This window comes from Hyperolius riggenbachi, chromosome 3, assembly GCF_040937935.1.
Source record: "Hyperolius riggenbachi isolate aHypRig1 chromosome 3, aHypRig1.pri, whole genome shotgun sequence".
Taxonomy (NCBI): Eukaryota; Metazoa; Chordata; class Amphibia; order Anura; family Hyperoliidae; genus Hyperolius; species Hyperolius riggenbachi.
Window position 1 is genome coordinate 21,442,481 of NC_090648.1, and position 12,727 is coordinate 21,455,207.

The 12,727-nt window shown below is 44.5% G+C and overlaps 2 protein-coding genes across 2 annotated transcripts in view; both read left to right on the top strand.

Moving 5' to 3' along the window:
- Positions 1-7,870, top strand: part of LOC137561911 (olfactory receptor 1468-like) — a 118,390-nt gene extending 110,520 nt beyond the window's left edge. Inside the window, exons 5-6 of the mRNA XM_068273257.1 lie at positions 3,830-3,921; positions 7,795-7,870. Coding sequence (XP_068129358.1) covers positions 3,830-3,921; positions 7,795-7,870 — 168 coding nt within the window. The remainder of the gene's footprint in view (positions 1-3,829; positions 3,922-7,794) is intronic.
- Positions 7,871-10,653: 2,783 nt separating this feature from the next.
- Positions 10,654-11,571, top strand: LOC137561912 (olfactory receptor 11L1-like). Its single transcript, XM_068273258.1, has one exon. It carries the CDS (start codon positions 10,654-10,656, stop codon positions 11,569-11,571), a length of 918 nt encoding a protein of 305 aa, XP_068129359.1.
- Positions 11,572-12,727: the final 1,156 nt, after the last annotated feature.

Below are 12,727 nucleotides of genomic sequence, written 5' to 3' on the forward strand. Positions count from 1 at the left end.
TGAGGGAGGGAGGATAGGAGTCGGGCCCCCCACCCGGATAGCTAGTCACCCACCCACCCGGCTACCTGCCTACCTGCCTACCCACCCGGCTACCTGCCTACCCACCCGGCTACCTAACCACCTACCCACCCGGCTACCTACCCACCCACCAGGCTTCCTACCTACCTACCTACCCACCCAACTACCTAACCACCCACCAGGCTTCCTACCTACCTACCCACCCGGCTACCTAACCACCTACCCACCCGGCTACCTACCCACCCACCAGGCTTCCTACCTACCCACCCGGCTACCTACCCACCCACCAGGCTTCCTACCTACCCACCCACCAGGCTTCCTACCTACCTACCCACCCGACTACCTAACCACCCACCAGGCTTCCTACCTACCTACCCACCCGGCTACCTAACCACCTACCCACCCGGCTACCTACCCACCCACCAGGCTTCCTACCTACCCACCCGGCTACCTACCCACCCACCAGGCTTCCTACCTAACCACCCACTCGGCTACCTACCTACCCGGCTACCTACCTAACCACCCACCCGGCTACCTACCGGGCTAGTTACCAACCCACCCACCCACCAGGCTACCTACCCACCCACCCGGCTACCCACCCACCAGGCTGCCTACCTACCTACCTAGCCCCCCACCAACCAGGCTACCTACCTACCTACCCACCCACCCACCGGGCTACCTACCTACCTACCGGGGTAGTTACCAACCCACCCACCAGGCTACCTACCCACCAGGCTACCTACCCACCCACCCACCCACCAGGCTACCTACCCACCAGGCTACCTACCCACCCACCCACTCACCCACCCACCAGGCTACCTATCCATCCAACCACCCATGGGAGCTGCGCGCCGGATGGAGGCTGGGACAGGAGGTCTGCTGCTGCAGGTGAGTAAATGTTTTTGTTTTTTTATTTATATTAGCAGGTGTATGTTCTGGGCAGGTCCGCCACATGATTGCATGTATTTTCTGCGCAAATCTGCCGACATGATTGCATGTATTTTCTGGGCATATCTGCCGACATGATTACACGTATTTTCTGGGCATATCTGCCGACTTGATTGCACGTATTTTCTGTCCATATCTGCCGACTTGATTGCACGTATTTTCTGGGCATATCTGCCGACATGATTGCACGTATTTTCTGGGCATATCTGCCGACATGATTGCACGTATTTTCTGGGCATATCTGCCGACATGATTGCACGTATTTTCTGGGCATATCTGCCGACATGATTGCACGTATTTTCTGGGCATATCTGCCGATATGATGTGTATTTTCTTGAGAAAACCTGCACAATTATGTGAATTTTCTGGGGAAAGGGTCACCAAAACTTGGGCCCACTGTCTTTGCGTTGCACTTTTCAAGGGAACCTGAGGTGAGAATAATCTTGAGGCTGCCATATTTCTCTCCTTTTAAGCAATACCAGTTGCCTGGCTGCCGTGCTGGTCCTCTGCCTCTTATTCTTTCAACCATAGACCCTGAACAAGCATGCAGCAGGTCAGAGGTTTCTGACAATATTGTCAGAACTGAGAAGATTAGCTGCATGCTTGTTGCTGGTGTAATTCAGTTTATTACTGCAGCCAAATAGATCAGCAGGGCCGCCAGGCAACTAGTATTGTTTAAAAGGAAATAAACCCTCACCCCGGGTTCGCTTTAAGTTACAGTTAGCTCCGCCCTCATCCGGTCATTGCCACGCCCATTGTTTTGCCGCGGCGCTATGCGCCGCAGGTTCTGTCCACACCTATTTGTAGCCATGCACATTTTTTGCCGTGGCACACTTCACGCGACGCAGGTCGTAGGGGGCCCACAATTGCAATTTTGCACAGGGGCCCACTGCTGGCTGTGTCCGCCACTGACCAGACCTGAACCCAATCGAGATGGTTTGGGGTGAGCTGGACCACAGAGTGAAGGCAAAAGGGCCAACAAGTGCTAAGCATCTCTGGGAACTCCTTCAAGACTGTTGGAAGACCATTTAAGGTGACTACCTCTTGAAGCTCATCAAGAGAATGCCAAGAGTGTGCAAAGCAGTAATCAAAGCAAAAAGGTAGCTACTTTGAAGAACCTAGAATATGACATATTTTCAGTTGTTTCACACTTTTTGGTTATGTACTATACTTCCACATGTGTTTATTAATTCATAGTTTGGATGCCGTCAGTATCAATCTACAACGTTCATAGTCATGAAAATAAAGAAAACTCTTTGAATGAGAAGGTGTGTCCAAACTTTTGGTCTGTACTGTGTGTGTATGTATGTATGTATGTAAATATATATGTGTGTGAGTGTGTGTGCGTGCGTGCGTGCATGCGTTTATGTATGTGTGTATGTATAAATATATATATATATATATATATATATATATGTATATGTGTATATGTATATATGTATATTTGTGTGTGTATATATATGTGTATATATTAGGGATGGGACGAATACACAATTTCTTCGAATCCGAATCCGGATCTGAATCTAAAAAGGTTCTCGATTATCTAGAACCTTTCATATTCCGAATCTAACGAATCCTGCACATAAGAATTGTGCAATCCGTGGTATAGTTGCCCGCAGTATAGGTACCCAGGCATAGGTAGCGAGGTAAAGGTGCCTTCAGTATAGCTAGCTAGGTGTGGGTGCCTTCAATATTGGTAGCTTTCAGTATAGGTAGCAAGGTATATGGGCCTTCAGTATAGGTAGCAGGGTATAAGGGCCTTCAGTATAGGTGACAGGGTATAGGGGCCTTCAGTATCGGTAGCAAGGTACATGTGCCTTCAGTATCGGTAGCAAGGTACATGTGCCTTCAGTATAGGTAGGTAGCAGGGTATAGAGGCCTTCAGTATCGGTAGCAAGGTACTTCTGCCTTCAGTATCGGTAGCAAGGTACATGTGCCTTCAGTATAGGTAGCAAGGTATAGGGGCCTTCAGTATAGGTAGCATGGTACATGTGCTTTCAGTATTGGTAGGTAACTAGGTATAGGGGCCTTCAGTATAGGTAGCAGGGTATATGTGCCTTCAGTGTAGGTAGGTAGGTAGGTAAAGGGACCTTCAGTATAAGTAGCAGGGAATAGGGCCTTAAGTATAGGTAGGTATGTAGGTAGGTATAGGGGCCTTTAGGTAGGTAGGTAGGTATAGGGGCCTTTAGGTAGGTAGACATGTAAAGGGAACTTCAGTATAGGTAGCAGGGTATAGGGCCTTAAGTATAGGTAGGTATGTAGGTAGGTATAGGGGCCTTTAGGTAGGTAGGTAGGTATAGGGGCCTTTAGGTAGGTAGGTAGGTAGTTATAGGGGCCTTTAGGTAGGTAGCAGGGTATAGGGGCCTTAAGTATTGGTAGGTATGGATGTAGGTAGGTAGGTATAGGGGCCTTTAGGTAGGTAGGTAGGTATAGGGGCCTGTAGGTAGGTAAAGGGACCTTCAGTATAGGTAGCAGGGTATAGGGCCTTAAGTATAGGTAGGTATGTATGTAGGTAGATAGGTATAGGGGCCTTTAGGTAGGTAGGTATAGGGGCCTTTAGGTAGTTAGGTAGGTAGGTATAGTGGCCTTCATGTAGGTAGCCACCCCAACCCACCCCCCCCCCCCCCAACCCCCACGGCCTCCTCCATCCCCCTCGCCTCCTCCGCTCACCCCCAACCCCCCCACGGCCTCCTCCATCCCCGTGCCATCTCCGCTCACCCCCAACCCCCCCACGGCCTCCTCCGCCCCCTGTGCCTCCTCCGCTCACCCTCCCTGCATAAATAAGTATCTACTCACCTTTCCCGTGGAGCGCAGAGCAGTAGACCTCTTCATAACTTCCCTGTTTCCTCTTGTGGCTGGACAGGCTATTACTGATGACGTCATTGTAAAAGCCGTCACTAGAGGGAACCAGGAAGTCAGCGAGAGGTCTGCCACTCTGCGCTCCGCTATGGATAAGTGAGTTGATACTAACTATGTGGGGGGGGGGGGGGGTGAGCGGAGGAGGCGGGGGGGGGGGAGTTGGAGGAGGACGAGTGCGAGTGGGGGAAGGGCCGGATGCGCGGCGATGCAGCGCCGGGATTCGGCGGATTCGGATAGCGGGAAATGGTGTCGGGATTCTAATTCACGAATCTCGAATATTTCCCAATATTCGAAGGATTTGTGGATTCGTCGGATTCGTCGTCCCATCCCTAGTGTATATATATACAGTGGTGTGAAAAACTATTTGCCCCCTTCCTGATTTCTTATTCTTTTGCATGTTTGTCACACTTAAATGTTTCTGCTCGTCAAAAACCGTTAACTATTAGTCAAAGATAACATAATTGAACACAAAATGCAGTTTTAAATGATGTTTTTTATTATTTAGTGAGAAAAAAACCCTCAAAACCTACATGGCCCTGTGTGAAAAAGAAATTGCCCCCTGAACCTAATAACTGGTTGGGCCACCCTTAGCAGCAGTAACTGCAATCAAGCATTTGTGATAACTTGCAACGAGTCTTTTACAACGATCTGGAGGAATTTTGGCCCACTCATCTTTGCAGAATTGTTGTAATTCAGCTTTATTTGAGGGTTTTCTAGCATTAACCGCCTTTTTAAGGTCATGCCACAACATCTCAATAGGATTCAGGTCAGGACTTTGACTAGGCCTCTCCAAAGTCTTCATTTTGTTTTTCTTCAGCCATTCAGAGGTGAATTTGCTGGTGTGTTTTGGGTCATTGTCCTGCTGCAGCACCCAAGATCGCTTCAGCTTGAGTTGACGAACAGATGGCCGTACATTCTCCTTCAGGATTTTTTTGGCAGACAGTAGAATTCATGGTTCCATCTATCACAGCAAGCCTTCCAGGTCCTGAAGCAGCAAAACAACCCCAGACCATCACACTACCACCACCATATTTTACTGTTGGTATGACGTTCTTCTGCTGAAATGCTGTGTTACTTCTACGCCAGATGTAATGGGACACGCACCTTCCAAAAAGTTCAACTTTTGTCTCGTCGGTCCACAAGGTATTTTCCCAAAAGTCTTGGCAATCATTGAGATGTTTTTTTTAGCAAAATTGAGACGAGCCTTAATGTTCTTTTTGCTTAAAAGTGGTTTGCGCCTTGGATATCTGCCATGCAGGCCGTTTTTACCCAGTATCTTTCTTATGGTGGAGTCGTGAACACTGACCTTAATTGAGGCAAGTGAGGCCTGTAGCTCTTTAGATGTTGTCCTGGGGTCTTTTGTGGCCTCTCGGATGAGTTTTCTCTGCGCTCTTGGGGTAATTTTGGTCAGCCGGCCACTCCTGGGAAGGTTCATCACTGTTCCATGTGTTTGCCATTTGTGGATAATGGCTCTCACTGTGGTTTGCTGGAGTCCCAAAGCTTTAGAAATGGCTTTATAGCCTTTACCAGACTGATAGATTTCAATTACAGTACTTTTGTTCTCATTTGTTCCTGAATTTCTTTGGATCTTGGCATGATGTCTAGCTCTTGAGGTGGTTTTGGTCTACTTCTCTGTGTCAGATAGCTCCTATTTAAGTGATTTCTTGATTGAAACAGGTGTGGCAGTAATCAGGCCTGGGGGTGACTACAGAAATTGAACTCAGGTGTAATAAACCACCTTTAAGTTATTTTTTAACAAGGGGGGGCAATCACTTTTTCACACAGGGCCATGTAGATTTGGAGTTTTTTTTCTCACTAGATAATAAAAACCATCATCTAAAACTGCTTTTTGTGTTCAATTATGTTATCTTTGACTAATAGTTAACGGTTTTTGATGAGCAGAAACATTTAAGTGTGACAAACATGCAAAAGAATAAGAAATCAGGAAGGGGGCAAATAGTTTTTCACACCACTGTATTAGTCATGCACTGCACAAAGTTGTCCTTTATGGAAGAGTGGCAAGAAGAAAGCCATTGTTAACAGAAAAGCATAAGAAGTCCCGTTTGCAGTTTGCCACAAGCCATGTGGGTACACAGCAAACATGTGGAAGAAGGTGCTCTGGTCAGATGAGACCAAAATTGAACTTTTTGGCCAAAATGCAAAACGCTATGTGTGGTGGAAAACTAACACTGCACATCACTCAGAATGCACCATCTCCACTGTCAAATATGGTGGTGGCAGCATCATACTCTTGGGGTGCTTCTCTTCAGCAGGGACAGGGAAGCTGGTCAGAGTTGATGGGAAGATGGATGGAGCCAAATACAGGGCAATCTTGGAAGAAAACCTCTTGGAGTCTGCAAAAGACTTGAGACTGGGGCGGAGGTTCACCTTCCAGCAGGACAATGACCCTAAACATAAAGCCAGGGCAACAATAAAATGGTTTAAAACAAAACATATTCATGTGTTAAAATGGCCCAGTCAAAGTCCAGATCTAAATGCAATCGAGAATTTGTGGCAAGATCTGAAAACTGCTGTTCACAAACGCTGTCCATCTAATCTGGCTGAGCTGGAGCACTTTTGCAAAGAAGAATGGGCAAATATTTCAGTCTCTAGATGTGCAAAGCTGGTAGAGACATACCCTAAAAAACTGGCAGCTGTAATTGCAGCAAAATGTGGTTCTACAAAGTGTTGACTAGGGGGGCCGAATAATTACGCACACCCCACTTTGCAGGTATTGATTTGTAAAAAATGTTTGGCATGATGTATGATTTTCGTTCCACTTCTTCTCACATGTACACCACTTTGTATTGGTCTTTCACGTGGAATTCCAATAAAATTGATTCATGTTTGTGGCAGTAATGTGACAAAATGTGGAAAACTTCAAGGGGGCCGAATACTTTTGCAAGCCACTGTATATATATGTATATGTTGATGTATATATATATATAAATATAATATATATATATATATATATATATATATATATATATATATATATATATATATATATATATATATATAATGTATGTTACGGCCAGAACCCGAAGTCTGGCCACTTTGGGTGCTGGCCAGTCAAAATGCGAAGTGGCCGGCTAATGCAGCCAATATTCCAAAAGAGTATGAATTGTGGACTTTGGCTGTGTATGGTATGCGTTGTGACTTTACATTTACGGGGCCGGCCAAGTCCCGAAGTTTCGCTCACCGCCTCCAGATGCTCTCCTCTTCCACCGCCAGCAAGCCCCGCTCACCTCTCCTCCCCCGCTGTCGCTACTTAGACCTCCAATCAGGGTGACCGGACCGGGGAGGCAGAGAGGCAGAGCAGCTCACACACGACCCGCAGGATGCCAACACTTCAATGCAGAAGTGACATCATTGATCACTTTCGCATATGAAGTGTATGGGTCTGGGCGGGTAGTGTGCACACTGCTCTGCCTTTCTCCGCCTCTCTAGTTGCCCTGATCGGAGGTCTGAGTAGGGCAGGCAACCTCCAGAAAAGCCCCCCCAGCCCAGCAAAGCACCCCCAGCCTAAAAGGCACACAACAAATCCCACCCCCAGCCTTGCAAAGCCGCCCCTCCCCCCCACCATGCATAGTGCACAGCAAAGCATTTCCAGCCATGCAAAGCACCCAGCAAAGACCCCCCCCCCCCCAGCCATGCAAAGCGCCTCCTCCCGCCAAGCAAAGTGCCCAGCAAATCACCCCCAGCCATGCAAAGTGCCCAGCAAAGATCCCCCCGGCCCTCAAACCCCCCCCCCCCCATCAGTGAATAATCACCACTGTAATTTCATCTCTCCCCTGTGTCACCTGACTGCCACAGCAGAGCAGCTAATTTAAAAGCACAGGATGTTAACAATATGTCTGCTCCCAAGAAAGCAGGATGTAGACACACTGCAGATTTATTGCAGGATTAGTATCATCTGTAACTAAGAAATGCTTTTCTTTAAAAAGATTATTATGTTGTATCTTTCAGAGCAGAGAGGAAGTTCCGAGTGCCATTCATGGTGCTGGACAGGACCCGGGATGTTCTGGGATTTTTGCGTTTTTGACTTTGGCCGTCTGACTTTGGCCATTTTGCAAACTGGCAGGCCAACGTCAGAAAGCCCCAGCATTTTGGACTTTGGCCGACATCAAATCGGCCAGTTCTAGAAATGGCCGGCCAATTCCCACTTTGGCCGAATTTCTGGATTTGGCCGTAACATATACATACAGTATATTAGGATGCCAGTGCATTATTGCTCACTGTGTCGCCAATTGGACCTTTCCCACTTGCTCTGTGACACATACAAGAGAAACATAAAATATGTAAAATGCCTTCAGCAGAAACAGAGACAGCAGTCAAATTTTGACAGGTGTTCTGAGAAATATACGCTCTACCTTAGGCCATCACCCCTTCCATCTTTTGAAAATAGTTTTTTAGTGCTACCTTTATACCTATTGGGGATACTGAAATATCTATGTGAATAGCAGGTAGCTTGAAGTATATTTACCACATTTTCTGGACTATAAAGGTGGTCACTAATGATACAATTTGCTGAACGAATGATTACAAACGATTCTGCGTAAATGATCGTTTGGGACCACAAATAGACAAAAATGTCCTAACCAGTGCAATCGGATTAATTAAATCGATCCGTATTTCGGTTCATTCCCATCAATCTGATTTGATAGGAGATTTTTGTCCATTAGGGGTCCTAAATGATCATTTACAATTGTTCATATGAAAAATCGTTTGTAATCGATCGTTCAACAAATTGTATCATTAGTGATCACCTTAAAGGGACACCGAGCAGTGCAGAAACTATGGAAAGATGCATATCATTTTAAAGCTCTCTTTCTCCTCTTTCCAATGATATATAAACCGCCACCCTTTTAGTTTTCGCTATTTTCGCGATTGAAATAGCAGCGGCCACAAATTCGATCGCGAAAATAGAGTAAACTAAAAGGCGTACGGCCGCGGTTTAGGTGTCGCCAGAAAGAGGAGAAAGAGAGCTTTAAAATGATATCCATCTTTCCATAGTTACATTGTATTACACAGGGCGACTTTTTCTGCTGAATGGAGCTGCTGACTTTGAGAAAAAGTCACCCTGTGTAATACAATGTAACTATGGAAAGATGGATATCATTTTAAAGCTCTCTTTGTCCTCTTTCTGGCGACACCTAAATCGTCACCCTACGCCTTTTAGTTTTCTCTATTTTCGCGATCGAAATCGCGGCCGCGGCAATTTCGATCGAGAAAAAAAGCAAAAACTAAAAGGCATAGGGCGGCGGTTTATATATCATTGGAAAGAGGAGAAAGAGAGCTTTAAAATGATATGCATCTTTCCAAAGTTTCTGCACTGCTCGGTGTCCCTTTAAGATGCACTTTTTCTCCCCCCAATTGACATAGCATTTTTTTCGCTATCTGACATTGTGATCCGAATCCGTGATTGGGAATCGATCACGGAATTCAATCATGGATGCGGCCGTTATTTCGCGTATTCTGCCCGTGGTCACGGAAAATATATCTGTGAAAAGCCACTGAATTTAGCGGTTAATAGCAAAGCCCCCTTACATAATATAAATACCCAATTTGCAGGGTATGTTAAGTAGAAGAGTGGGAACAAGGGGAAACATTTTTTTTAAAGACATTATAGTTTTTGAGATAATCGATTTTAAAGGTTCAAAGAAAATTTCAAAGGCAAAAAGTATACCTGTAAATGTGGTAAATACATTAACTGTCATTTACCTCATTTAAATGTATATTATTTTCCTTTGAACTTTTAAAATCCATTATATCAAAAACTATAGGGTCTTTTTGAAAAAAAAAAAAAAAAAAGTCACCCACAAAAAAAAAAAAGTTGTTCCCACTTTTCTACTTAAAGGGACACCGAGCAGTGCAGAAACTATGGAAAGATGCATATCATTTTAAAGCTCTCTGTCTCCTCTTTCCAATGATATATAAACCGCCGCCCTACGCCTTTTAGTTTTTGCTATTTTCGCAATCGAAATTGCAGTGGCCGCGATTTCGATCGCGAAAATAGAGAAAACTAAAAGGCATAGGGTGGCGGTTTAGGTGTCGCCAGAAAGAGGAGAAAGAGAGCTTTCAAATGATATCCATCTTTCCATAGTTACATTGTATTACACAGGGCGACTTTTTCTCAAAGTCAGCAGCTGCATTCAGCAGAAAAAGTCGCCCTGTGTAATACAATGTAACTATGGAAAGATGGATATCATTTAAAAGCTCTCTTTCTCCTCTTTCTGGCGACACCTAAACCGCCGCCCTACGCCTTTTAGTTTTCTCTATTTTCGCGATCGAAATCGCGGCCGCTGCTATTTCAATTGCAAAAATAGCGAAAACTAAAAGGCGTAGGGCGGCGGTTTATATATCATTGTCGCCGACTTTAGCGATTAATAGCAAAGCCCCCATAAGTCCTAGAAACACCAAATTGTCAGGGTTTATTAAACTGAATCTTGTGAACAAGATGCAAAAAAAGTTTTCAAAAAGACCTTATAGTTTTTGAGAAAGCGATGTTAAAGTCGGGCGGAATTCCTGCGATTTCCGGCGGAAATTTCCGCGATTTCCGGCGGGAAATCCACCTAACGCACTTGCATTACCGATTTCCGCATTCCGATGCAGAAATGCAATTTCCGATCGGAATTTCGGAAATTGCATTTCTGCGGAATCCGAATGAGCATCCCTAATAAACAGGGTTTCAGGGGAGCGCCAAATTAATCACTACTCACCTTATTGTTTTTATTATTACTCTTTTAGTAGTGTTTTATGATAAACCTATCAGTTCATGCCACACTACAGTTTACTCCTTTAATATATGCAATTTCTTCCTATTTTATGCAGAACAATGTAAGTACAATACTCTTTTTGGGATTCAATAACATAAGCAATTTTAATCTACTACCCTTCATCTTGCTAATCCTGATATACTGTGTGACATTAGGCGGGAACCTCTTGATCATTACGTTGGTGTCCAACAGTAAGAGCCTCCACTCCCCCATGTACTTTTTTCTTACCCAACTTTCTGTAGCTGACATAATTCTGACCACAGACATTGCACCCACCATGCTAGACGTTGCCCTACATGGGCGCGCCTCGATATCTTTTTCAGGCTGTATTACTCAGTATTTTTTCTTCAGCCTATCCGAAGCATCTGAATGTTTTCTTCTGACGGCGATGTCCTATGACCGCTATCTGGCCATCTGTTCCCCTCTGCATTATGTCTCAATTATGGACCAACAACTTTGCATTAAACTAATTACTGCGGCCTGGTTTTTGGGTTGCTTTTTGGAATTAATTGTAACATTTACAATATGTCAACTACTGTTTTGTGGACCAAATATCATAGATCATTTCCTCTGTGACTTCTATCCTTTGGTGGAACTTTCGTGTTCAGATCTGACCATAATTCAAATTGAAGCCACTTTGTTATGTTTTCCTGTGATCGTCGTCCCATTTCTGATGGTTGTGGTTTCATATGTGTACATTGTTTTCACCATATCTAAGATATCCTCTTTTTCCGGAAGGCTGAAGTCATTTTCCACTTGTAGCTCCCACCTGACAGTTGTATTTATATTTTATGGGACTCTGATTGCCATGTATTTGGTTCCGAATGAAGGACAATCAAAGGTGATCAAAAAGATGTTTGCCATGTTGTACACTGTGCTGACTCCTCTTATAAACCCATTTATTTACAGTTTAAGGAACAAAGACATCAAAAAAGCTTTGAAAAATGGATACAACCATTCTCTCTGACTCAAGGCCTGGTTAGCCAGGTTCAATTGTTGGTGCTGTTTGTGTGTTGAGAAGCAACCCACCTGATGCCTCAACCTGTTCTTTTTCTTTTTTCTTTCCTTCTCCTTCGTCTAGTTTTTCTTTTATTTTGTCCCTCCTCTCTTGTTCTCATTCTATACCTTTTTTTTCTTCAACAGTGTGGAATATCCTATTATATAGGAATTAAGATTTAGCACATAACAGACCCTGCGATGTGGTCATCTCATAGTTGTGTTTAACATGACGGACACAGGTTTTGGGACCTTTGTGACGCCCACTGGGTATTGGTCCCTTTATGACACTTCCTTTTATTCAAGATGAAATAACCGTCTGTTGCTTTGTCATATCGCTTCTTTTTACATTGTGTCAGAATAACCTGTATCTTCTGTTATGATGCAACTGAAAATGTCCTATATTGTATACTAGTTTGGTATACAGATGTTTCATATATGTTGTATTTTCGTCTGTTAAAATCCTATACAAAAAAATGCAAGTGTCCTGGACTCCCTACATCATCAACTGAATTTGTTGTTTGGTTGTGTGTCCCTCGCTTTTTTGTACTGAGCATGTGCGCAGCCAGGGCAGTTAGGACCCAGGACCGGACCTGACAGTTTGCTGTGTGTGGTTCACAGAGGTTCTCATTGCATTGTGGGAAATAACAGCTTTTTCCAACTGCCAAGCAAGCAGCTCCCTGTGTGCATATACTTCAGACAGTGGTGGGGAACAAGCAAGTGGGACGCATATGTGCGCGCATTGCGGGGGGTAGCAGCTGTGACCTAGCACCCGTTTTTTAACGGGCAGGCCTTTTTACTACTCTTTAACAAAAATGTATTGAACTTGAAAAATGGATACAACCAAACTCACTCATGGAGAAAAATTAAATAATGTTATTTTACTCAAGCTAAGCTATATACTGTAGGTGTATATACTGTATATCATTGGCTTCAGCAGCAGATAAGAAAATAACTCCCCCCAGACACTCCTAGACATACAGTATGTCTAATCACTCATATCTTAATAGCTACACGACTAACGATACTGTGCAAATTTGGACAGAGGTGCCAGGAGGAGTACTAGGCTGTCACAGAGGCGCATTGCCACTATTGGACCTTTTTGAGCTTGCACTCCTTGCCTGATG

Coding starts and splice junctions, on each gene's coding strand:
- LOC137561912 (XM_068273258.1), top strand. CDS start 10,654: ATGCAGAACAATGTAAGTACAATACTCTTTTTGGGATTCAATAACATA.